Source organism: Lithobates pipiens, unplaced genomic scaffold, assembly GCF_037356315.1.
Source record: "Lithobates pipiens isolate NorthernLeopardFrog02 unplaced genomic scaffold, aLitPip1_a1.2 Scaffold_22, whole genome shotgun sequence".
Taxonomy (NCBI): domain Eukaryota; kingdom Metazoa; phylum Chordata; class Amphibia; order Anura; family Ranidae; genus Lithobates; species Lithobates pipiens.
The window spans coordinates 247,980,261-248,006,757 of NW_027507784.1; the positions used below are offsets into that span (position 1 = coordinate 247,980,261).

A 26,497-nucleotide genomic window follows, 5' to 3' on the forward strand; every position below is an offset into this window, starting at 1 on the left:
TTTTCACATAACGAAGACTAGCTTAAATTTTACCTCTCTAATCCCACTAACCTGAACCCCTCTCCATGATCCCCCATTGTGACAGTGAATCTGCAAACAGCAAACAGCAAAAATATGCAAACAGCAAACCAAAACCGGAAGTGACAGAATCATTGTCGGTTCTGTTTTTTTTTTTTTAGACCATATAGCTGATCAGGGAATGGAAGTCCCTCCTTCATCTCTATGGTGTGCCTCCCCAACCACCAGTTTCGGTCCTGGTCTCCCTGCTGAAACAGTAGAGCATGGGAAAGCAGTGAGGACCACATTCCACCACATGTAAAAGTGATCCAGCGGCTGTGCAGCTGCTCGGATCACTTTTACATTATAGTGCATCACTAGCTCTAAAAAAAGATGCAACTGCAGTCATGACTCTGGTAAAACCACTAAAACCTAAGGACATGCTTGTATGTCCATTTGGGGAAAATGGTTAAAATTGCACATGCCCATGGAATGGCGATAAACTGTGGTACATTATCCATAGGTGACACTTTAAAAGCCTTACAGGTTACCAGTTTAGAGTTAAACATGAAGTCTGGTGTTAGAATTATTGTTCTCATTCGGATGTTCATGACAATACTTTACATGTGTGGTGTGATCACCATTTACATATGCATGCAGTTAGAGCTGCTGATACCACCAGCCCCTCTATATTGGGCCCAAGTCTTATCAGTTCAACAGGGGGGACCCTGGCAGCTGGACAGGAGGGGCAGTGGGGTGGCATTTGCTTGTACCGATCCCCGTACCGTAGTTCCCCTCTGCAGCTTCTACTCCTTTCCTTCTCACCTCTTTCAGCTGCTGCAGGGGAGAACTACAGGGGATCAGTACAAGCAAATGCTGCCCTGCCACCCCTCCTGTCCATGTTCACCTTTCTTAGACCAATCCTGGCTAAAATGTGCCAAGGCTTGATCGTGTCATCATGACAGTACTGCTTCACTTCCAGGGACCGTGCCAAGCCGTGATTCACGGAACTCACCAAACGCTGGCCCGGGATACCCTAAATACCCATGCTGTATACACCAGGTGCCAAGATACAGGCACCGAAGAGTATGAGTGTAAATGTTTTTTACATTTTTTAATTATAATAAATCATACAGTTTTATGCACTGAGGTTTCCCTCTGTCATTTGTATTCCCTCATTCACATCTGAGGATTAATTATCATGAGGCCTGCTAGCAGAGACATCACCCAGGGGATATTTCCCCAACAAGTGCACATGACCACACTAGAGATGGATATATACTCACCCTGAAATCTGACCACCTAAGTGGGGTACTTGTTTTGAGCACAAGTTTTTCTAGGATACAAGAGCAGGAGCACTTTATTAAACACAGCACTATAGGACTATTTGTCTATTTATGATAAGCTGTTACTGTTATGTACTATTGTTAATACTTTGTTCATTTTTAATTAAACACTAAGCGCAGTGTATTTTAATATATGCCCAAATGCACACTGTCTGTGTTTGGGGCCATACACCTGCATGCACATGCCCTCAAATTAGGTCCTGCGGCTGCGTTCATACAGCTTCTGCATCCCCATATTGTAATATAAGCTGCCTGCCTACATATCCAGCCACATAAAAAAAAAAAAAACAACTGCAGTGCATTTTGAACGCATGGTGGGAAATGCGCACAAAACACAGGCACCGCATTCTAGCGTGAACTTAGCCTTAAAGTAGTTTAGGTAAATGACTTGATAACATTGTAATATACTCATTTAATAAACATATAGTATGTTTGCATAGGCAATATATGACATTCCTGAATGCAATTTACAAAATAAGTGTTTTTCCACGTTTTTAATCTTAATTGTGCCTCTGCATGACTGTTCTGTTACTACATACTGGTGATATGTAATTGTATCTCACAGAGAACATTTTTAATTTTTATTTATTTAATCAGTCTTGTTTTGTGTTCTGTGAGCATATTTGGGCGACTGCTGTGAGCTAATGCAGTACTAATCTTCCTTAACAGGAGTGCCAGCTGGCAAATATCTTATAATAACAATAGATTTTTAGGCTTTTCCTTTTATTCGTACTCATTCTTATTTTTTACTTGAAACTGTTTAGTTGTATTATTTGTGACACTGGCCATGTCACACAAATAATTTTCCATAGCAATTTTAAAGGGAACTTGTCATGACAGAAATAAGGGATTGTCATTGCAAATATGATTTACAACCTGCAAGTTTCCAGGCTGTCTTTTAATTCCACTGTTTTTACTACATGGTGAGTATGGAGCCAATGGAGGTAGAAATGCTGACCTGCATGCTTGTTCTATGTCAGTGGCTCTCACACTTTAAACCCAGTTTTTACTATCCCCACTTCAAGAATTAAGTGCAAACCACAAGTGAAAACTGCACTGAAAGTGCACTTGGAAGTAAAGTTGCTGTAGATCCAAGGGGGACATGCAAGGAAAATAAAAAACAGCATTTTAGCTTGCACATGATTGGATAATAAAATCAGCAGAGCTTCCCCTCATTACAGATCTTCCCCTCAGATTTACAGTGACTGCACTTCCAAGTGCACTTTCAGTGTCATTTTGAGTGCACTTTGCACTTGTAGTTTGCATTTGTAGTGGATTTGCCCTTCGTAAAAATAACCCCCAGTATATCTAAAATTAAGTTTCTTAGGGGTTTAATGGAACCTATCACGAAGCAAACATGGAAGCTGCTTTTTTTATTTTCTTCTGAAAATGCTATTTGTTCTGGCTGTTTCAATATGCACATTAACTAAAACACAACCAAAAATGTAATATATTGCAGCTTATCCATCATTAGATGGGGAGGATTCATTTGTTTTTCTTTTGTTTGGCGTTTTCACCTGGTGATCTAGTCAGTACCACACCTCCAGTATTATTAGGGTCATGAATGCAGAAATATGTGGTAGGACTTTAAATACCCCTCCAATGGACAAATATATGTGTCAACGGATGGCTTGGATGCCATTATGTTGAACCATTTAACATGGTAGACTCAATCCCTATGTAAGGTGACGGGTAACTCTCTCTTGCCTCCTGTTTGCAATGACAGTTGGTGGATATAAAAACTGGAGTACCCATACAACATATGGTTACCCCTTTCTTTTTTAGCCTCACGCCTCCTGTTTTGGTAGCCCTCCCATGGGCCAATGGGACTATACTCACACAAATCTTTACTATCAATTTACCACTTTGCAATGGATATTTAAGCCAAGTTAAATGTGAGTGATACATACAGCTCCTAATGCCCCTTACACACGATCAGAAATTCTGCTAGCAAAAGTCCAATGTGAGCTTTTGGTTGCAAATTCCGACCATGCGTATGCTCCATCTGACTTTTGCTGGCAGAATTTCCACCAGCAAAAGATTGAGAGCAGGTTCTCTATTTTTCCAACGGAAAAAGTTCCGATTGGAAATTCCGATCGTCTGTAGCAATTCTCCATTTTAAATCGTTTTTATTGAATTTTTACATATTTAAAAAGACTTACATACTTTGCAAATCACTTTGTGAATCATTCATTGATTCTCCTGGACCATCAGAAGCAAATGCATACGTGAGTAGCGCCCGCATAATAAAATGGTGTTCAAACCACACACGTGAGATATCACCATGATTGTTAGAGCGAGAGAAATAATTCTAGCCCTAGACCTCCTCTGTAGCTCAAAACATACAACCTGTAGAATGTTTTAAACGTTGCATATGGAAATTTTTAAGAATAAAAGCTTGTCGCCATTCCACGAGCAGGCGCAATTTTTAAACGAAACATGTTGAGTATAAGTTTACTCAGCGTAATATCATCTTTCACAATATAAAAATAAATTGGGCTAACTTTACTGTTGTCTTATTTTTTAATTCAAAGAAGTGTATTTTTTCCAAAACAAAGTGTGCTTGTAAGACTGCTGCGCAAACACGGTGTGCAACGACCACCATTTTACTCTCTAGGGTGTTAGAAAAAAAATATATATATAATGTTTGGGGGTTCTAAGTAATTTTCTAGCAAATAAAATTATTTTAACTTGTAAACAAGTTAAAATAAGCCCGGTCTTAAAGTGGTTAAGATGATTTGATCTGAGCTCATTATTAACTGTCTAAAGTAATTATTACAGTTGAGATAGAAATTCTCATTTGAGCTTTATACATTTTAATGGAAAACCATCTGCAATAGTATAGATTTTCTAAATTGTCCAAATGCTTCTAAAGTACTTCCAAGCACATCTGAAGGACAGCTTTTTCTGCTAAAAAACAACAGACTTATGCCAGGTACACACTACGTTTTTTTTTTTTCATTCAACCAAGCTGGCTGAATGAAAAAAAACTGAGGAACGCACAAGGAGTTTGCTGTGTTAACTATGTTATGTTAGTACAGCGACCTCCCCGATGTGCTATTGTGCTCTGACAGGGTGACTGCCCTCCTACCAGAACATACCGGTCTGCACTCACAGCCATTGGCTACAAGAGCTGATCAGATGCTAGTTTTCCAGCATGTTTGTTCAACAGAAGGTGTTCATGAGATCAGCTTCTGTCGGACAAGAACCTGTATACACAGGCTGAATGTTGGCCGGTTTCTGCTGTACCAGCTGATTTGGGCTGATATTCGGCCCATGTGTACAGGGCTTTACTAGATTGCCAGGTAAAAAAACTAAGAAAAAAAAAAGAAAAGAAAGCCTAAAAAAGAAAAATAATGCAGCCATCACATCTGTAAGACACCTTAGAACAGTGGTTTCCAAACTGCAACCTGGGGCCCAGATGCAGTGCAGCCCTTTGCTTGCTTTTATCAGGACCTTGGGGCACTATTTCATCCACTGATACCAACAATGGAAGAGTGGGGAATAACCCCCCCCCCCCCCGACCCCAATGAAGGGGCACAATTCCTCCAACTGACACCAAAGATAGGGCATTTTTTTCCCCACTGAAAACTTTTCTACTTCCAATGCCCAAAGTTCTGTACCCCTCAAAAGTCTGAGGGACTGCAAACTGGCCCTTTGTTTATAAAGATTGGAGACCCCTGCCTTAGAACATCACTGAAACCCATAATGTAAATATTAGTAGATTACAGATTTAAAAACTCTCTGTAGACCAGTGTTTCTCAACTCCAATCCTCAAGGCGCCCCAACAGGTCATGTTTTCAGGATTTCCGTTATTTTGCACAGAAGATTTGATCAGTTTCACTGCCTTAGTAATTACCACAGCCATTTCACCTGAGGGAAATCCTGAAAACATGACCTGTTGGGGCGCCTTGAGGACTGGAGTTGAGAAACACTGCTGTAGACAAATATTGAATTTTAATTGAAATACAATAGTTTGACCCTTTAAAAAAGTGAATTTTAATTACAAAATAGGTTGCGCTAATGTCAGGCTAATGTGCAGTGGAGGTAACAACTATGAAATTGTTACAGTAAAGACTTTTTCCCTTGAAAGAAAAGACATTGGGGTTGATTTGCTAAAGGAAAATATACTGTGCACTGCAAGCGTACTTGCTCCAGAGCTTGGTAAATTAGTTGAAAAGAATACTTAATCACATGCAAGGAAAATTAAAAAAAGAGCATTTTTGTTTCCACATGATTGGATGATAGAAACCAGCAGAGCTTCCCCTAATTTCAGAGCTTCCCCTCAGATTACTTGCAGTGCCCGTTTATTTGCCTTTAGTAAATCAACCTCATTACCTTATAACAGGGAATTTTATTTTCACTAAATCTTTGGTCCTGGGTCTTCTAGTACTAGTTATAAATAATTATCAAAGAATCTTATCGGTGATTATGGGTAGCACATATATATATATATATATATATATATATATATATATATATATATATATATAATTTTTTTTTTTGCAGAGTTTTGTACCCAAGTTCTTTTTTTAATAGATAAATATTTGTATGTATTCAGTGCAATACTATTGAAGTTGGATTTATTGAAAACAATAAAAAAATAATATAAAAATGTCAGCTTACTAAATTTCCTTTAAAAGCTTTCATTTAATTATAATTCTCTTTCCTTGTGAAAGCAGTAGCTTGGGGCAATGTGTTTTTCAATTTTGTATACACTTAGAAATGCTGCATACAAGGCTGTTAGTGACTGAACCATCAGTAAATAGATGTCTCTATTCCCAGTTAAATTACTGCCAATATCAGATATTCTGTCTTTGGAAAAAAAAAAGTCTTGATGTCATTGGATGGCTGCGTGGCAATGCCCACCTGGAAGACACATAGAATTCATTGACATATTGGATATGCAGTGCTATCTCAAGTAAAACAACAATTTTCCTTTTCGGCTGAAGGCTACATTGAATAAATCCTTTCTGTGCTGTAGATGATGTGTATCTTGGATAGCCTGCAAATTTGTCAGTTTAATGTTGACTAAAAATGAATGGGGAATGGAAAGCATTACTCTGAATGTCTGTGAGAACTCAGTATTCATATGCCAGGGAAGTTAGTAGACATATGTGAAGGCTTATGTGTGTGTGTTATGTTGAATTTTGACAGTGTGTCTCTATTTTTGCAACAGAGCTATGCATTTTACACTACATCAGACCACTTTTCAGTAAGGGAAAAAAAATATGAAAATGTTTTTCCAGCCAAATATTACCAACAGATACTTATCAGTATCCGGAACATTCCAATCTCAGAGAAACTTTATTTAAAATTTTTTAAATAGGCAAAAATATTCCTAATATTATAAGGGACTGGAAGTAAAGTACTTGTTATCTAAGTTCTATTATATTGGGTTATGTGCACGTGTTTAAAGTGGTAGTGAAGTCGCAAACAAAAAAGTACAGAACCCGTGCAAAGTAATGGCATAATGTGCTAGTATGCACACGCGCCTGTAAAATGGTTCCCTCGAGCCACGCCCTGTCACCGCTATCAGGGCTTCCGTCTTCACCAGTCTTCCCCCTGGGTTCATGGGCTGGGGGCATTTGAATGGCCAAGCCGTGATGACGTCACTCCTGCGCATGCACACAGGAGTCACGATCACACCACAGAGCTCTGGATTGATGACACATTCAGTGTGCTCTCAATTCAAAGCTCAATGCGCATGCACCAGTGACATCACCTGCGGCAGAACATGTGAATATCTCCTAAACGGTGCACATTTAGGAGATTCATTGTACCTACAGGTAAGCTTTATTACAAGCTCCTCTGTAGGTACAAGTGATCAAGCGGAGTTTATAATATATAAATCTGCTGTAATCTGCTGCCAATATTGTTTATATGTGCACCAGTAATTTTACAGCAAAACTATATTTTTGTTATTTTATTTTGATTTATAATGGATCAGTCTAATAAAAAGGATGTTTTAGCAATAGATGGAGCCCGATGGGTTCAGTTAGCCCCTGTCTTATTTTCAGTTCTGAATATTTCAACAGTGAGATCTCTCTCTGCACACCTGTGAATCTTCAGTGTGTTCTATTTCCTTCTGTAGTATGAAATTATTAAAATCCAACAAAAACAATCTTTATTACCGAATCCCCAAGAAATATAAGAATCTATCTGGTGGTTTAGCTCTTCAGCATCTACTAATAAATATAATATCAACCTAGAGCACTTTAGAGAGGAGATATTAATGCCTTCACCTATACATGTTAAGTTCTACATCTTCACAGAAAAGAGAAACACAAAAAGCACCACTAACTAAGTGTACTAATTGTATTAAAAATAAAGAGTAAAAAAAAAACGAATATACATTTACAAGAGATGTATTCCAAGCAGCACTTAAATATCAAGTCAGTAGATGACAGCCTCTCCACAACCAAGGCAGATGCAAGTAGCCTCTGTAAAGGAACATTATCCAGCTAAGCACTGTAGATGAACTTAGATGGAAGCCAGGTGCCTGAAGGTTGTGAGGACGTCACAATGGGCCATAACTATTCATATCCTGGCGGAGCTGCCCCTTTGGGTTGGGGGTCGGCGGGGGGTGTTTTTTGGGGTGCAGACTGTCACCTCAGGAGGGTGCAGCCTGTCACCTGAAGTTAGTTTACAAGCCTTACCAGTGCTCTATGACAATGGTGATCCTGTATCCAAACCAACTACCCTCCCTACCCCTTTCCCAAGTAGGGGAGGTCCCTCCACCCGCATAATTTGGGTGGATGGAGGAATCTAACAGTGTATGGCCAGTTTAAAGTGGAACTTTACTCTATCAATCAACAATTTTTAATCCTTATGCTGCTAGCATTAGTAAACAAATGGTAAAACCTAGGCAAATGATGTCATGCATCCCAGTAGTCTTCAGGAGTGGAAAGGATTTTCTCAGCTAAGCACACCCTCCTGCCTGCATGCCTGAGCAAAGGGTAGCTGGATTCCAGGAAGTAAATGTCACATGAATCATCTGCCCTTACTCAAGTTGGTGTATTTCTGTATTTATCTCTTTGCCTGGAGTTCAGCTTTTTTGGTGAATAGCACAACACTTAGATGGCAAGAATTACTGTGAGTTCTAATTTGGGTACAATGCCAGTAACCAGAACGAGTATTTGATTTCCCCTTTCTGAAACTGAAAATCCCTTTTATATCTTATATATAATTCCATATGCTGTACAAAATATTGCTTTTGTAAAATAAAATATAATAAGTTAATAAGTTACATTATTGTTCTGTATTAATATGATGTTTTCTGTCTTTCAGATGAAGTTGGCAAATTTCATGGAGGACCTTTAAAAAAGGCTTACATGGAACAGAGTTTCCAGGGACTGAACCCAGTATTAAATATACCAATTAATTCCATGCAAGTGGAGCAAGCAAAAAAGAATGCTGGACTTATAGGTTCTAAACTAGAAAGCTGGGTTGACAGCTTAGCAAGCAACATCTGGTCAGCAGTGGACATCTGCACCACAGGACCATCCTCCTGTCCAGTCATGCAGTCCTGCTCCCAGACTGCATGGAGCTCACTTAGTCCTGACCCCAAATCAGAACTTGGCCTTGTCAAACCTGATGGGAGATTGAGGTAGCATCTGGTGCACCCTTCAGTGGCATGGGATTTAAAAGGGAAAACAAACCATAGATTTACAAATCCACAGAAATGAAAAGTCTGAGCAAATGAATGGGGTTTATTGCTTTGTGGAAGCAAAGAATCATCCATTGGCACAGGTGTTTTGAAAAAATCTTCTTGGATGTCATTGTGGGTTTTTCCTTACATTTGGATTGATAGCACTTCCCTACAATTGGCAGGGCGCTGACAAAAGACGCTGATTAAGGGCTCACATGCGCAAAAATTTCATGTATTGTATGATTATGAGAAGCCCCTTTGCACAAATGTCTTCTATATTTTTCTACTTCCATGTATTTGTGTGTGTGTCATTGGTATTAAGAAATATACTAACATGGAGTTTATCATATGCCATTTAAGGAACATGGTTTCTTTATTGCATTGTAAGGAAATAATAACAGATAGCCTTTTAATGACTCCTGTGTTGCCAAAGAAATGCAAAAAGGCATTGCAGACAGCCCTGGCAGCCAAAGGGTTATATAATATAAATATTCTCTTTTTGAGCTTCTTGCTACCTGTAAAGGGTGTAATGTAGTTGCACATGTCCATTGGCAATTAAGTAGACATCAGTTTTTATTCATCTAATATTTTTAATGAAAGCTAAGATATGATTGGTTAACATGGCTTGGAAGACTTATTGGTTATGCATCATATGCAATGATGTAGGAGACCTTTTCCCAGGATAGCATATAACCTCCCAAAGTAGTAGAGATCAGTGTCAACCCAGTGTAGAGGCATCTTTTTAATAGGTTGAACTAATATTCAGAAAACAAAACTTGTATAGAGACTATGATCCATAAATGTTGGTCCCTCTTATTACATTCTATGAGGTACCTATGTGATGTTCATTCTTGGAAAATGGTTGTATCACAATTAATATTGGTTCAGTTCATTAGATGGCAGCCTGCAAGACTTGTAGAGGATTAACATTTGTTTTTTGACATGCTATTTTAAAGGGAGACCACATAGTGTGTATTTTCATTATTCCTCTAGATTTCTTTGGTATTGGTGTTGGTGTTGTGATTTTACAAGACTTTAAGTTCACACAGTCCCAATTTACAGGAGCAGAGGTCACACTGGGGTAGATTCACTAAAACTGGTTCACACACAGTCTGGTGCGGATGTGAATAGTAACCATTTAGCTTCTAAGTTTTTGCCTCCGTTCACATTGTGCCGATTTGACATGTCGAATTGCCATCTGTTGCAGCCAACAGCACCATCCGAATCGGTGCGACGTCTTTGCAGCGCTACATGGATTCCCAAAAGTGGTTCCTACATTACTTTTGGCGACTTCATGGGCGATTTCAATAGACATCTGTGGAAGAACCTGCATAGATGTCTCTGAAATTGCTCCCAAAGTCAGACTGAAATGCGGGTTAGAAATTGTGAGTTCAGCTTATCTCCCACTATTTCAAACCCACCTTTAGTGTGAACCCATGCTTATTGTCAAAGCCTAAATGAAAAAAATGAAGTTAGAAGCTGATTGGATATTATGCACAGCTGCACCAGATTCTTTGTGCACCCATTTTAGTAAATCTCCCCCACTGTGTGGCCGCCAGGCACATTTAAATCTGTCTTCCCGATGTGACCACAGAGAGGGAAGGGATTCAGATTATTTCACTGGAAGCTCTTTGTATATTACCCTGACTGGTTGTAAAATTGGCCAAACTAAAAGTTGCAGTGTAAAAACTGTGGGTTTCCTTATCACATGAATTAAAAGACACTAAAGGGGTGTTAGACATTTTTCTGAAGACATCTTTAACTGTATCCAAAGGAAACCACATTAAAACTGCAGTATTAGTTGTTACTGTTACATAGAACACGTGCTATTCACATGCTATTCTGTGAACTGAAGTCATTTAAGAAATAGTTTTTTGATTGTAACATGTTTTCCTACATTCAGAATGCATAGGAGCAGGTAAATTGGCCATCTGTACTGAGCCTGATGGTAGAAATTGTATTCCATTGATGGGTTTACTGTATTAGCAAGGACCAAAGAGAGAAATGTCTTCCTTTTCCCTGTGTGAAATTCCCTCCTCTGTTCTCCAATCAGAAAGAGCTTCCAGCACTTAAACACTAACACTTCACCACCAGAAAAACACTGTACTTTGTCTTGTAGCTCTTTGGCAGCCATTGTTTGTCTATAGACTCCTTGTGCAGAGTCTATACATTCTTCTCTCCGCATTAACACAAATCCAGCAGAAAACCCTTTTATCATTACCACATTATTATCAAATTTACCATGATATGCTATTAAACAGGTTTAATTCCCTTCTTCAACATGGCAGTGTTGTAATCATGTTTAACTAGAGATCATGACCACACAACTCCTACAAATGATCCTGAGAATTCTGTAGTGTTAGCTGTGCTAGCACCTAAAAAACAGAGGGTTTAAGCAGTGCAATGCTGCAACTTCTGGCAAAATAGTAACATATAAGTAGTAATGTATGTATTCTAGATATTTATTATTTATATTTTTAGTCAGTGACTAATTAGCAAATGCTGCTTTTGCAGCTTAATGTTTATCTTACTAACTTCAGCTGCCTTTCTTCAGTGAAGGCGGGGCGCTTTGCATTTAATGTTTTACCCTCTAGTATAGAATACTATTTGGATTTGCTTTGATGTAATGTAGTCTTTGAATTAAATTTGTCATAGCACCATGGAAAGACTGTACCCTTAATTGTATTTAATGATTTGTTCTTTACCATAATTTTCCTGTTGTAAATGATTAGGAGGCAGACCTTCAGTGAATACCCACATACTGCTAGGGTTCCCTTTGGGGATTAGTTTCAATCACGACTAATAATCATTTGCACAGGTCATGTAGGATAAGACTTCATATAAAACACAGCTTCAATCTAAGTACGCCTGTATATATTCCTTGTCAAGCTTATTTAATAAAGTAGTGTCAGGACAAAACTACCCCCATACTGAACGCATTGCAGGGGATGCATGTAACATCCAAGGCAAGCGCGGACATGCTACCTCTACTGAATAGTTGATGGGTCAAACATATGATGAAGATCATTCTTCCTTTTACATGAAAAGTCTAGGGACTTGGATGAAGACCAAACTATAGAGCAGCAATTTCAGAAGTTTTGTAGGTGATAATAGAGCATTTGCCCAGTCCCAATGAAAAATTAAATAGGCAGACATGGCACGTACTGAAAGTAAGGTGCAGAGTTGCACCTAGGAAAAACATTCAGAAACAGAGCAGGTTCCAAAAAAGAAATGTAATATGTAATAGAAAGGAAAAATTGAGCAAGAGAAATTTTGCTAAAAGCCAACAGTTTGACAGTTAGTTGATCACACAATAGGATGCACTGTGGGTCTGCCACAATTCCTACATATCAAGGTTGGCTCCCCTTGGTGTAACTAATTGCAGAGGTCCTATAAAAAAAACCATGACTGTGAGCATTTAGGAGGTGAAAGACATTTTCATTTCGGAACAATTGTACAGACAGAATAGGGGGTTATTTACGAAAAGGCAAATCTACTTTGCACTGCAAGTGCACTTGAATGTGCACTTGGAAGTAAAGTCGCTGTAGATCTGAGGGGTACATGCAAGGAAAATAAAAAAACAGCATTTTAGCTTGCACATGATTGGATGATAAAATCAGCAGAGCTTCCACTCATTTCAGATCTAGCCCTTAGATTTAGAGCGATTGCACTTTTAAGTGCACGTTCAAGTGCACTTGCAGTGCAAAGTGGATTTGCCTTTCGTAAATAACCCCCCTAGTGTCATAGATAAATTAGAAAAGGAGTTTGTTTTGCTTTCCCTTTTCAGACCCTCTTTAATTTGAGTAAACCAACTTTTTTTGATAGGCAAATATGTTTCAGTTAATACACATCTGTTAATAACAAGATTCAGCAATTTAAAGGCACTGTTTATACTTTGTGTATCTGAAATCGCAGACAGAATTACATGATTCTGCCAATAATTCCAGATTGTCCTAAGATCACAGCACAGTGGTGTAGTGGGTAGCATTCTCACCTAGCAGTAAAAAGGGTCGCTGTTTTGTATCCCAACCACGACACTACCTGCCTGGAGTTTGCATGTTGGCCCTGTGCCTGTGTGGTTTTCCTCTGGGTACTCTGGTTTCCTCCAACGCTCCAAAGACATGCTGGTAGGTTAATTGGCTTCTGTCCAAAATTGGCCCTAGTATATGAATGGGAACCTTGGATTGTGGGCTCCTTGAGGGTAGGGACCGATGTGAGTGTGCACTGTACAATGTGTAGGGATAGGGACAATTGTATACACTCACTCAGGTTGAAATGGATGGACTGGTGTCTTTATTCAACCTTACTAACTATGTAACTATCACAGCAAAACACACTTGGGGTTCCATTCAGTCTTAGTTGCACCCAAAATGTGGCTAGCAGATGTTCCATGTCCCAAAAGGTGTGGGGGCTTCTTTGGTGTACTTGTCACACATAGGGTAGCCCATTCCAGTGAATGGGGCTGAAGACTTTAAGAATCTAAAATAATTAACATGGGTGCTCTAAAAACTAGATGGGTCAAACATCTGATGAAGAGCATTCTCCGTTTTGTCATGAGTGAAAGAATTGTATCTATTGGCCTAATGTGTAAAATGCCACTGTTTAAGTAGGTAACACAGGTAGGTTAAAGTAGTCATGGCAATGCAAACTAGTAACCCACTGGATTCACCAGTGGTTACCCCACACTAAAGTAAATTTTGGACATAACTTCCCAGTTTTATTAGAACTGTCTAGGAACTAGCAGTAGGGACCTATTGATGTGAATATGCAGTGGGGGTCTATATTGGCTGGGTAAAACATGATACCCTCTTCTGCTAGGCAACAGTTTTTTTGTTGGCTTTCTAGTGACTAGGGACATCATTATAGGGCACCTTAATGTATCTAAATTGGCCAATAATAAAGGATGGTAAAGTGAGATACATGACAAGTGATGTAATGTGTACAGCGTTGAACTGTTAACAGTTAAAATTCATTTGTGAACATATGATATAGTTTCAGCTTGTGCTGTATGTGTGGTCACTCAGTTTCAATACAGTATTTTTCCGAATTATAAATAGGAGTTCATTCTGATGTAGTGCACAAGCTGCATTGATTTGCCCAAGGGTGCTACCACCAGTGCTACCTCTCAACATTCTCACAGAAGAAATCCTGCATTAACTTACATTGATTTGAATGTATAAACTATGCAAACTGTGTCCTATTTTTTCACCTTTATCATGAAAAAGCTTCGAAGAGTTCAAAGTTAACTTGCCTTATAAACAGCAAGATCCTGTACAGGCTTCTCTGATAACAGAGCAAATATGTCTGGCGCTGTTCAGAGTGCTATATTTGTACATTGTAATGTAATTTTTTTAACGCTTGATCGTCCAGTGGTTGTTATATTACTATGCCAATTACCATCTCAAACCTTTTTTCATATGGGAGGTAAAGCAGAATTCCAGCTAAACAGGTTTATACACAGTTGAAATACATATAAACCAACTGTTTTATCTCTCTAAACATTCTGTTCAGGCACTTTTCTAGTCAATTCTGTCACACTATATAGCCATGAGAGTGACACTACTAGTCAAAGTCTGCATTAATGTAGCTTCCCGGGGAAGTCTGGTCTGTGCTCCCCATTCTTTAAGTCTGCATAAATGCCTCTACTATCATCTCCCATTTTGTGAGACATGATAGAATGACAACACTTTGTAGTGCAATAGATTTTAATGGTCCAACAGATCTGGCGTCCCCACTAGAAGCCTGATTTTTCAAACAGAAACCTGGAATTCTAAAATAGAAACCAATTTAAAGATTTATATCTAGATAAAGAACTAGATTTAGATAATTATACAAGCAGTATTAAAGATACAGTTTATTTTACAAGAAATACATAACTGGACTAAAGTTTTTTTTTATATATATATATAATTGGCTGGAGTTCTGCTTTAAACCAAACAATTGAACTTTATAAATAATTTTTGCAAAATATGTGCTGGGAAAAGCAAAGGTTAGTGTGGATAGCCATAGCAACCAATTAGAAAGCATTCGTTATGACTGTTGTGACTATACATCAGAGGTGAAAGCTGATTGGATGGGGTTGCTGTGAGTTACTGCACTCTGCCTTACTGAATAGGCAGAATGTTCCATCCTTTGTAGATTTTATTGAACGAAAATCTGCACCTATATGGCTAAATTCAATAAGACAGGAAAAAAAGTAAAGTAAAATATAGCAGATAGATTTTATCTTTCTTCAGTTTGAATTCATTAAGCTGTTTGCTATGGGTTACTACTTTCTGCACCTAATCTTTGCTCTTTGTACTGCTTTGCTGGATAAGTCAGAAAATATACAATAAATTGTGTCAGGGTATTTTAGAATACTTCGGAATACTGAATTGCATAATAGTTGGCAGATCACCTAACACAAATTTTCCTAGAGCAAAATGTAATTGTTTTTTTTTTTTTTTGCACCTACGTATATTGCAGTTATAATATAAATCATGTGCATTTATCGTAAGTGTTTGGTTTAACTGAATAGTTGCTAAATACATTTTGGATTGAGCAAAATTGTGATCTGAAGTATCCCTCATAATTACTCGTCTCAGAGATGTTAGAGTTTATTTGGCACAATATTTAGTTACTCTGGCAGTGGCTGCTCGGAAAATGTGCCTTTTAATTTTCAGTCTCAAAAGGTTTATACAAAAGAGTTGTTTCGTTTTTAACAGCTTTTCTTCTGGTTTCATAAGGATTTTTTTTCACCTAGCCCTGTAAATCTGCATTTGTTTCAAATATTTAAAGGGAATATGTGGTGATTCTATATATATTATCTGAATTTATTATGGTTAGGACTAAATAACATTTTGAAGATATATATTTTAATCAGGTAAATATAGACTATTATATAAGAATACTTTGCAGTTTGTTATCCAACCTGCAGATTTAGCACTAGGATCCTTTTTGCAGGTTTTGCAGAGTATTCTTAGCTGTTCTGCTGAAAAAAGAAGCCTGTTTACAGAACATAGTTTCAGTTTTGATACGTAAATAAATGAGTCTTCTTTCCTCCTCCCTGCTCTGTTCAGATAAGGCCTTATGAAAATATAGTTCCCACTTTTCAATTCAATTTTTATTTCCCAGATTCTGAAAGTAAACAGCTGTTGTCACTGGTACACCCTGTATAAGACATGTATTTGTTAAACAAAGATTTTAATAACATATAAAACATTTAGAACTTCAGTTTTAGAATGTGCGGACTTAGCATGCTGTAAAATAAAATTGACTCCAAATCATTGGCTTCCCATTAATTCTGCACAGGGCAATTAATCAACAAATGTTCTCTGAGCTAAGTGAAAAAAAAAATTACTTCTTCTGGATTTTAGGAATCAGTTTTGTAATACACATTTCGATAGCATTTGCAGCCAGGATTGTGGAAATAGAATATTTACTGTGGAAAGCTTTTTTTTTTTTTTAGTTACATTGCAAGATTGTGTCTATGGACATCCCAAAGTCTGTACTGCAATGGTGTTTCTGTAGTTAAAGGATTAATTTGCCTTTACCAGAAAACTGCCTATGCAGATAAGTGTTACCTGTAGATAAAAAACAAAAAACTGGGCAGCTTTGATTAAAGTAATGCCCTTACTATAATTCCCTTACTATAGGTGTAGGCCACTACCTCATGAAGCCTAACCTGTACATTCACAGGGTGTTGTTGGGAGATTGCTAAGTGAGGCCCAGTTATTACTGTTCGTCTTCATCTTCACCATCACTCTCAAGCTCTGAGCTCAGAGCTACTGCATCGGGGAGAAAAAGTGTATGTGATGGGGTTCGAATCAGAAAGAGCTCACTCCTGTGATGGTGAAGGTGAACAATAATAACTGGGCTTCACTTAGTAATGTCCTAGCAATGCCCAGGAGTTTTCAGGCCAGACTTCACTTATAGCAAGGGTGTTATTCAATCTTGGTTAAAGTTTCAACAGGCATCCCTTTTCGGCATAGGCAGTTTTTTTTGGTAAATATTAACTAATCCTTTAAGCTTGGAAATAAATAGCCTTATGTTGAAACAGACTGCCTTAGGACCTGTGCTGGCAGGCATTTGTTTGCTTCAAACGTGTTTTGCATTCCTATACAAGTCTATAAGAGTGCAAAACCTATTGAACACTGGTCAAATGCAAGTCAGAAGAAGGTCAACTGCAGGACCAATGCAATTGACAATGAATTCTGAATGATCTCAGAAGCAATTCAAACTGATGCCATCAATACAGGCCTAAAGGGATTTGTTGTGCTGTTCACCTGCCAGTTAGCCACACATGCTAGGATCCTGGTGAGTTGAGGATGCCCTCATACATAAATTAGATAGCATCCATGGAAGGGGATTGAAAATAAAGGTTGTTTTTGTAAATTACTGACTCTGTGGCACTGTACATTTGCTCAAGAGGTCATTAGCAATGTCATGGGAAATACTAAAACTGAAAACACTTTAGGCTTCACTCACACGGGTGCTAAGGCCCGTACACCATGAATTGGTCATTTCTTTACGTGTCTGGAGCTGCAGATGTTGCATGCAAGTGTATAGGGACACAGATATTGCAAGGACACAGCCATCCTCCTTAAATGACAGCCTCTTTCACCCGCACACCTGTCAGATTAGGAAGTGTGCCTGTGTGCCTGCAGCCTCTGCATACTGATAGACTTAGGCTGCATTCACACCTGAGCGTAGCGTTTTCAAGCGTTTATGCGGCATTTTTTGTGGCGTTATTTACTGCGATTCGCTGAGTTTTTTACCGCGTTTTTTACCGTGATTAGTTGCAGGGCAAAAGGTCACCAATGTTAAAAGAAGAAAAACGCCCAAATCTGCTCAATTCGAGCGACAAAAAAGGGTCCGGAACTTGTTTGAGCTTCAGGCGTTCGGCTTCAGGCGACATGTAGTGGAGATGTGAACCATCTCCATTGAGAATAATAGAATTTTTCCCCTCTAGCGTTTTGTAGCTTCAGGCTTCAAGCTACAAAACGCTCAGGTGTGAATGGGGTCTAACATGGACTGCCTGCACATGACTCCTACTGCATACACAAATTACAAATTCACAGAGCACAGGCTTATAAATGAGGCCTCAGTTTATTGTTAGGAGACATAATCAATAATCTTTTATTTCCATTCATCTGGTGATTTAGTCGGTAGTACACCTCCTGTATTAGAGTGCCTCCATTCTGAATGAAAGATAATAGGGGCACCTATGGAGAGCAGCATTGTCAGTCTGGAGGGAGGGTAGTGTTAGATGTGCTAGCAGATTTAAATACACTAACAAATGAAAGCCAAACTACAGCTAATACCTTATAAGCAGTTACAGTAAACCATTTTATTTCTTTTGGAATTAATGTTTTACATAAATAAAATGGGATCATTGTAAGGACCGCTGTCAGTGTTAAACAGTTTGTCTTGTCCCTGTAACTGCCACATCTGCACAAGAGCTTGTTATTTAAAAAAAAAAACATACTTACTGGCAGAATCACTGGATAAAAATAGAAGAAGCCCAAAAAAAGAAAGCGAATGCAGCTATCACATCTAAGAATGGGTACACTGCAAAGTAATACATGTTTGATTTTGGGTTCATTGCTGCTTTAAATAAACAAAAAGATTTATCTTTTTCATATGCCCCATAATTCATAAACAACAGCAAACCTAAGTCAGGTTACTAATGTAGAGAAAAATGTGTACAATAGGTTAACATAGAGATTGTGTGTTGAATTACCAACACTTGCAAACTGTCAGTGGTCTTTTTTAAAAGAAAGCCACCACAAGAGAAACTAAGCCCTTGTACACATGATCAGAGATTCCGACAACCAAAGATTTTGTCCATCGGATTTTGTCCGAAACTGTTGTATACACACGGTCGGGCGAAGTTGTTGGAAAATCCGGTCGTTCAGAACGTGATGACGTTATTTCATTACGACGGGACTACGTTCAGGCTAGTAGCCAATAGCTTTGATGTAGGAATTTGATCTGAGCTTGTGTGGCACTTTGTCCGATCGGAATTCTCTACACATGATCGAAGTATGTCCGATCGGAGCATTTTGTCGGAAAATATTTCCGGCAAGTTTGAAAATTTGGTCCGACGGATATTCTGACAGAAACAGTCCGATGCATACCACACACAATATAATATCCGACAAAACGCTCCGACCGGACACATTCCGTCGGAATCTCCGATCGTGTGTACAAGGGCATAGGGTCTGCCATTGATGCAATCTCCTTCCTATAGTATTTGTAAACTCTAAAGGTTTATTTCACATTATATGGTGGTAAACATCACCATGTACTTACTTGTTAAGCAAGCCATTTTTGAAATGTTTTTCTATGTTTCATATCTGAATCTCCTGCCAATATTGTTAGCATGACTCAATGTTCTGCCTATTGCAGGCTGACTCCGCTGAGATTCACCCTTACATGTTCCTGGTGTCTCTCTGGGCTTGCCCAGATCGTGGAGCCAGAAAATGAATCCGCCAGCGGTGGCGGTTTACCATAGAGCTGACCAGATGGTCCCCGGTCATCTCTATGACCCTTGGAGGCCGGAAGCAACATCAGATGTAAACACTGACCTTTTTTTTAGCTGGAAAGCCTGAGATTCCTTACAATAGGAATAAAAGTGATCGTAAAATGTAAGTGAAAGTGTGAAAAAACAAAAAATAAATAAACAATTAAAAAAAAGTAAACCTCCCCATTCCCTTGTGCTCGCATGCAGAAGCGAACATATACGTAGGTCGTGCCCGCATATGTCAACGATGTTCAAACCACACATGTGAGGTATCACCATTAACATTAGAATGAGAGCAATAATTCTAGCACAATACCTCCTCTGTAACTCTAAACTGGTAAATTGTAAACATTTTTAAAGCTTAGCCTATAGAGGTTTTTAAATACCGAAGTTTGGCGCCATTTCATGAGTGTGCACAATTTTAAAGCGTGACATGTTAGGTATCTTTTTACTTGGCATAACATTATCTTTCACATTATCCATTAAAAATGGGGTAAATATTGTGGTTTTTTTTTGTAATTCATGAAAATGTTTTTTTTTACATAAAAAAATTGCAATGACCACCATTTTATTCCCTAGGATCTCTGCTAAAAATATATATGTTTGGGTGTTTTCAATAATTTTTCAGCAAAAAAAATTATGATTTTTACATGTAGTAGAGAAATGTCAGAATTGGCTTAGGTGGCAAGTAGTTAAAAAGCATTTAAAGTGGAACTAAACTCATTGATTTAAATGTTTTCTAAAATAGTTACTTTCAGGACAAGCCATGAATGATAACTGCCATAGCAGCTTTAAGCTCTATATCATACTGTAAAGCAATCAAATGGCTGGTGTTGTGTCATAAAAGAACACATGTGTAGCACCTTGGAGGCAAGTGAAAATCAAAACAGAGACTAAAGATTGCAGCTTCCTTGTCTGTAAATAGATAGGAGGGTTTAAAAAAAAAAAAGTTATCCTCCAGGCATCTATGTACAGTACATTGTAGACATAGATATTTTGTGAGAACATTTACATATGCTTTAAGATTCAAGGTGACACAAAATGACCTTCAGATTCAGTACTTTGAGTCGCTATTGCAGAACATCCATGCAGATAAGAATGTCTGACCTTCCTCCAATTGTCATGTTCTGCATGCTTGTTCTAGATCATTGACTAAAAAAGTATTGGTGCCAAGTGGTCAGCATAACAGCCAGTCAACTATCATTTTAAGAAGGAGGTCAGAAATGTCAGTCCCCATATTTCACTCATGACAAGTTCACCTTAAGACTGCTTTAACACTTTGTAACTTTTATTAAATCTAGGTGAATCTGCCAACTGCTGTCTCTGGTGAAACGTTCAACAAAGTATTTACAAAGGAAATACAGTCCTTAAATTATCGTTTAGCTATATATATATAGTTCAATGCCCATTTTGTTTTTATAAATTATGTTATGTTGTCTCCAGTTATTAAAGGTGTTCATGTAATCGGATTAAAATTCTATTTTGTTACAATTCATATTGTGCATTAAACTGTACAGTAATATTTTGTATTTCTATTGACTAAACTGTAAATATAAGTGTTGTCAAAAACAAAAAAAAAAAAGATTCAAAAGGGACACACTGAAAGATGTAGATATTTTGCTATTTATTGAAAGGAGTATTTTATGAATCAAAGAAAAAATGTCTTAAATCTGACCAGTCTTATGAACTTTGAGAAGTCTGACTTATTTCCTTGTAGTAGAATGTGATTTTTAACACTTATTGCACTACCCTAATGTTTTTTTCTTTTAGCCTAACAAATTGTGCCTTAGCTGTTTTTTTTGTCTAGGAAAGTTTTTTTTTGTCAAAAATAAGGTATTTTTCAGAAAAATGGATGTACGGTAAACTTGTATCATACCAAAAAGCAGAAAAAAATACCCAGCTGCAGTTGTATATAAGTGCTTTATGTCATATTGTGTTTTCAAATGCAAAGTTTCTCAAAATAAAAAATATTGGTCCTTAACTGTGCCTTGTTTTTTGAGCTCCATATAAAGCTTTAGGTGTTCTGTCTTGGTTACATCCTCAATCTGCTGGGTATATGTGTTTTAAGCTTAGATTTGTGCTGTTTCAAATGGCAAGAAGGGAGCCTAATGTCAAATGAGATTGATATGACATTTTACAAAATAATTCAGTTGTGTTTTTTGTTTATTTTAAATGTTGGAAAAACACATTTGAAAAAGAAATGCTACCTTTCTTTCCTAATTCCTTAATGAGAGCTATTTCATATGAAGGATAGTGAAAAATTAGAAATACTTTCAAATGATTTTACTGATTGCAAAGATAAAATTATGTCACTGTAAATAACAAAAACATATTTTCTAGTTTACAACCTAGTTCCACATTACAATTTGTTCTATTCCAAAATAGCCACCCATAAAGTACAGTTTCATCTGTTCTGTATATTTCTGTGATTATTCTTAAACTTTGCTGTATACATGTTTTACATTACATTCACACAAATTACATTTTGCTTTGATTTTCATTATCTCCGAAATTCAATATTATCTGAAATTTGAAAAAAAAAAGACTGACAGCAGAAGTGCCTGCAGCAATAGTTGAAATAAAAGAGGAGATGGAGAGCAATGGAGCATTATGCAAGGTGCTATGTTTAAGGAATCTGTGTCAGTCTTGTATTTAAAGAGGGTTTCTGTGAAATTATTGACTTACCACGCCTTGTTCTGCACTGTCTTTATGTAGAGAAGGCCATCTTGGTAGAGACGGGGCATGCTTGCTGACAGTTTGACTCGTGGATGAAATATTCACAAAGTAGCAGGGGGTGTGGATAAAGCACAAATCCACTGAATTAATAAAACAAAAGAAAGAAAATCCTTATACCTCAGGTACAGCTTTCTCTACAGCAAGGAGAAAAGTGAGTGCCATAGAAGTGCCAAATCTCATTGAAAATCTGGAAGAACACCACTATTTTTCTAGAAGAATTCAACGCAAAATGGTAATGTTGCTTAACCACATTTAACTTTTCTGGGTGTTACCTTTAAATCTCAACTTTGTGAGTATAGGTTCACTTTTACAATAACCTGAACTTTGAAATGTTGAAAAGGCCTTTTACCACAATATTAAATTGTTTACATTTGTAAACAAGCTTGTTAAATTATTTGGTTGTCAGAGGGGGGGGGGGGGGGGCAGCTGATATGTTTATGTAGCTCTACCTCAAAAGGAGCTGCTTGGTATTACTAATTTGGGTTCTCTGTTCTACGCCTCAACTCTAAACACCCTCGTCCCCTCTGGCATACCAGATTCAATGAAAGTTACTGCAAGTACTTACAAGAACACGAGTATAGATACCTTTAACTTGGCATGACTAAACATGAATTTGCACCAGGACTAGACACATGACCGTTTAAGCCTCATGTACACAACGCAATTTACCATCTCTCCTAGACTCCTTTCCTCTTGGCAGCTGCATTGTGGCAGAAAAAACACTTGTGTAAACATGTCTAGACGTGTCATACACTTGGGCGTCCATTTAATTGGCCAGAAAAGTAATTTATTCTGGCCATTGAAAAGAATTAATGCTCAAACGCTTGACACGCCTAGTGTTGATTCTTATTTAATACACAATTACACAAATTAAACATTTTTTTTCCACAAAATTCTGCTGCTCCTGGACATGCTGGCAGTATTTTTTTTCTACCTCTAAAAGCACTTGACTCTAAATGTCTATGTGTGCATGGACATATAGGCTAACATGCAGGGGCAACATTACTTCCTCCACCCCCGTGTCCTTTCCCCAAAAGTCAGCTTCAAGGACAGCAAAGGGTCCTGGTTGATACCAGTTGAGCTTGACTGAAGCTGGAAGACACACCACTTTCCCTGGCTGCAGTATATTCTCATCTCTGTCTAATAGCCACCCCTTCCCCATTTCTTCCATTTAGTCTTTCTGTTCTTAAACCAGGTGCCAATGCACTTGCGGTAGTATGGGGTGTACATTCTCAGTTTGGGTGTCATGCTTTGAGACAAAGAAGCGTGCGCGGCCTTCTGATGAGGTCAGTGTTTGTTCCTATTAGGAAACTCTTTTTGGCTATAGGTGGGTGAGGGCATACATGATTAAAGTATCAAATGTCTCTGATTGCTTAGCCATTAAGGGATCAATGGCCAACTTGATCAACAGGTGCCCATTCTAGGTGAAATTCAGAGATCCAAGACCCCAAATCTCAAGCACTTCCAAGTTCTGTAAGGGTCAATGTTTAAGGTGTTTGCCGTAAAAGTCTAACAAGGTCACCTGTGCTCCTGTATCCAGAAGGGCCTTTGTATAGGTGCTTTCTACTTGGTCTGGCATGATGGGAGAATGTTCTACTAACTTGTCAGGAAACTTGCTTGGTGATGGTTCAGCAGTCTGTATTTGTACTTTCTTCATGATCCGCTTCTGGGGTATCAATGTCTTTGTCCAAGTTCTGGGTGAATGGTGTGCATGGTCTTTCAAAAAACATCTGCCTGAGGCAAAACAGAGTGAGTTGGATGGGAACGGGGGGGGGGGGGGGGGGGGTCTCTGTGAGGTTTTGGACCTCTGCCATTGTTTTAATTGTGTCTTCAAGTTCAGAGCTGACTGCCAAAGATAGGCACCCACTTGGCTCATTTGCTGGGGTTTTCTGAAGTTTCCTGACACCTTTCTGGGTAGAAGCTTCTGTATCACCTTCAGGACTTCCAGATGGAAGCCTCTGTAACTTCATCAAGACTTTTTCTATGGTGTCAGGCAGAGCTCTTCTCCTTGGGCAGTTTCTTCAGAACTTTTGTCATTTCTTCTTAGTGTGTGTGTGTTTATATCCCTCCTTAATCTCCTTAATCTCCTCTTTTCAGGAGAGAATAAATCCAGTGCCCTGTAGGTGAGCTCCTCCATGCCTCTTAACGGGTTGGTTGCCCTTCTCTGCACTTTCTTTAGTGTCTCGATATCCTTTTTTGTGAATTGGTGCTCAAAACTGAACTGCATATTCCAGATGAGGTCCTACTAATGGTTTGTACAAGGGTAAAATTATCTTTCCCTCTCACTGGAGTCCATACCTCACTTAATACAAGAAAGAATTTGGAAACCGGAGCTTGGCATTACATGCCATTATTAAGCTTATGACGTACCAGAACACCCAGATCCTTCTCCACCATTGATTCCCCCCGTTGTATTCCTCCTAGTATGTATGATGCATGCACATTCTTCACTCCCATATGCATAATTTTACAATAATCAACATTAAAATCCATTTGCCACATAGTTGCCCAATTCAACAGTGCATTGAGGTTGGCTTGTAAGTTGGAGACATCTTGTAAGCATGTTATTCCACTGCATAGCTTGGTGTCATTTGCAAAGACTGAAATTGTACTTTTAATCTCAAACCCTATATCATTTATAAATGTATTGAAAAGGAAGGGTCACAACACTGAACCTTAGGGTACACTTTAGGGTACACCACTAACAACCCTTGACCATTCAGAGTATGAATCATTAACCATTACTCTCTGAATCCGGTCTTTTAGCCAGTTTTATATCCATTTACAAACTTATCTTTCCAAGCCTGTAGACTCTACCTTACACATTAGCTGTGTATGGGGAACTGTCAAACGCTTTTGCAAAATCCAAGTATACTACGTCCACAGCCACTCCTTTGTCTAAGGTTTTACTTACCTCCTCATAAAAAAGGATTTGCCTAACAACTTCTATCTTTCATTAATCCATGCTGCCTGTTGCTTAAAATATTTTTTTCCAGCAACTCATCTATGTGACCTTTTATTAAACTCACCAGTATCTTCCCGACTATAAAAGTTTAACTAATAGGTCTATAGTTACTTGGTAAAGACTTTAATCCCTTTTTTAAATATAGGCACCACATTGGCCTTATGCCAATCCAGTGGTACTATTTCAGTCATTAAGGAGTTCCTAAAAATTTGAAACAATGGCTTTGAAATGACAGAGATCAACTCTTTTAGGATTTGTGGATGTGGGCCATCTGGTCCAGGTGCTTTATTCACCTTTATTCCATTTAAATATTTCTGGACCATATCAATTTTGTGCCATTGTGTATTATTTGGGGCTGTGTCCCATTTCTTCTCTGTGTTCATCGATGAAAATATTCCCTCCCAAGTCTTTGAGAGCAGCCCTCATCTTTGGAAAATTTGCTCTCTTAAAGTGTTGTGTTTTTATATTTCCAGTATGTGCTTGTTATTTACAGCTAACATTAACCACTTGCCGGCAGAATGGCACAGCTGGGTGAAACAACGTTATTTAATGTTGCTGTGCCCTGTGGCCACTAGGGGGCGCATCCACCTCCTGCTTGCCCACAGAGCCGATGCGAGTGCCCGGCAGTCGCGATCACCGCTGGGCTCCCGGATCGCTCGGGGCACACTGAGAACCGGGATCTGTGTTTGTAAACACACAGTTTCCAGTTCTCTGCAGGGAGAAGTGACAGATCATCTGTTCACACAGAGTATGAACAGTGATCTGTCTCTTTCCCTACACGGTCCCCACCTCCCTTCAGTTAGAAGACACAAAAGAGAACACATTAACCCCTTGATTGCCCCCTAGTGGTTAACCCCTTCACTGACAGTGACATTTTTACAGTAATCAAGGGATTTTTATAGCACTGATCGCTGTAAAAATGACAATGGTCCCAAAAATGTGTCAAAATTGTCCAACATGTCCGCCATAATGTCGCAGTCCTGATAAAAATCACAGATCGATAAAAAAAATTAATAATAAAAATGCCATAAAACTATGCCCTATTTTGTAGATGCTATAACTTTTGCGCAAACCAACCAGTATACATTTATTGCTATTTTTATTGCCAAAAATATGTAGAAGAATATATATCGGCCTAAACTGAGGGAAAAAATTGTTTTCGTTTCTTACATCAGGGGACACAGAGCCATAGTAATAACTATGTTTGTTATATCGGCATATCAGGTGCTGGACACTGGCACGCCCCTTAAGGCATGAACTTCCCACATATAACCCCTCCCATTACTGGGAGTCCTCAG

General features: G+C 38.4%; 1 protein-coding gene across 1 annotated transcript in view; it reads left to right on the plus strand.

The window, feature by feature from the left end:
* The window catches only part of XYLT1 (xylosyltransferase 1), a 521,214-nt gene extending 499,735 nt beyond the window's left edge, over positions 1-21,479 (plus strand). The window contains exon 11 of the mRNA XM_077448934.1: positions 8,634-21,479. Coding sequence (XP_077305060.1) covers positions 8,634-8,956 — 323 coding nt within the window. The 3' untranslated portion in view covers positions 8,957-21,479. The remainder of the gene's footprint in view (positions 1-8,633) is intronic.
* The last annotated feature ends 5,018 nt before the right edge of the window (positions 21,480-26,497 follow it).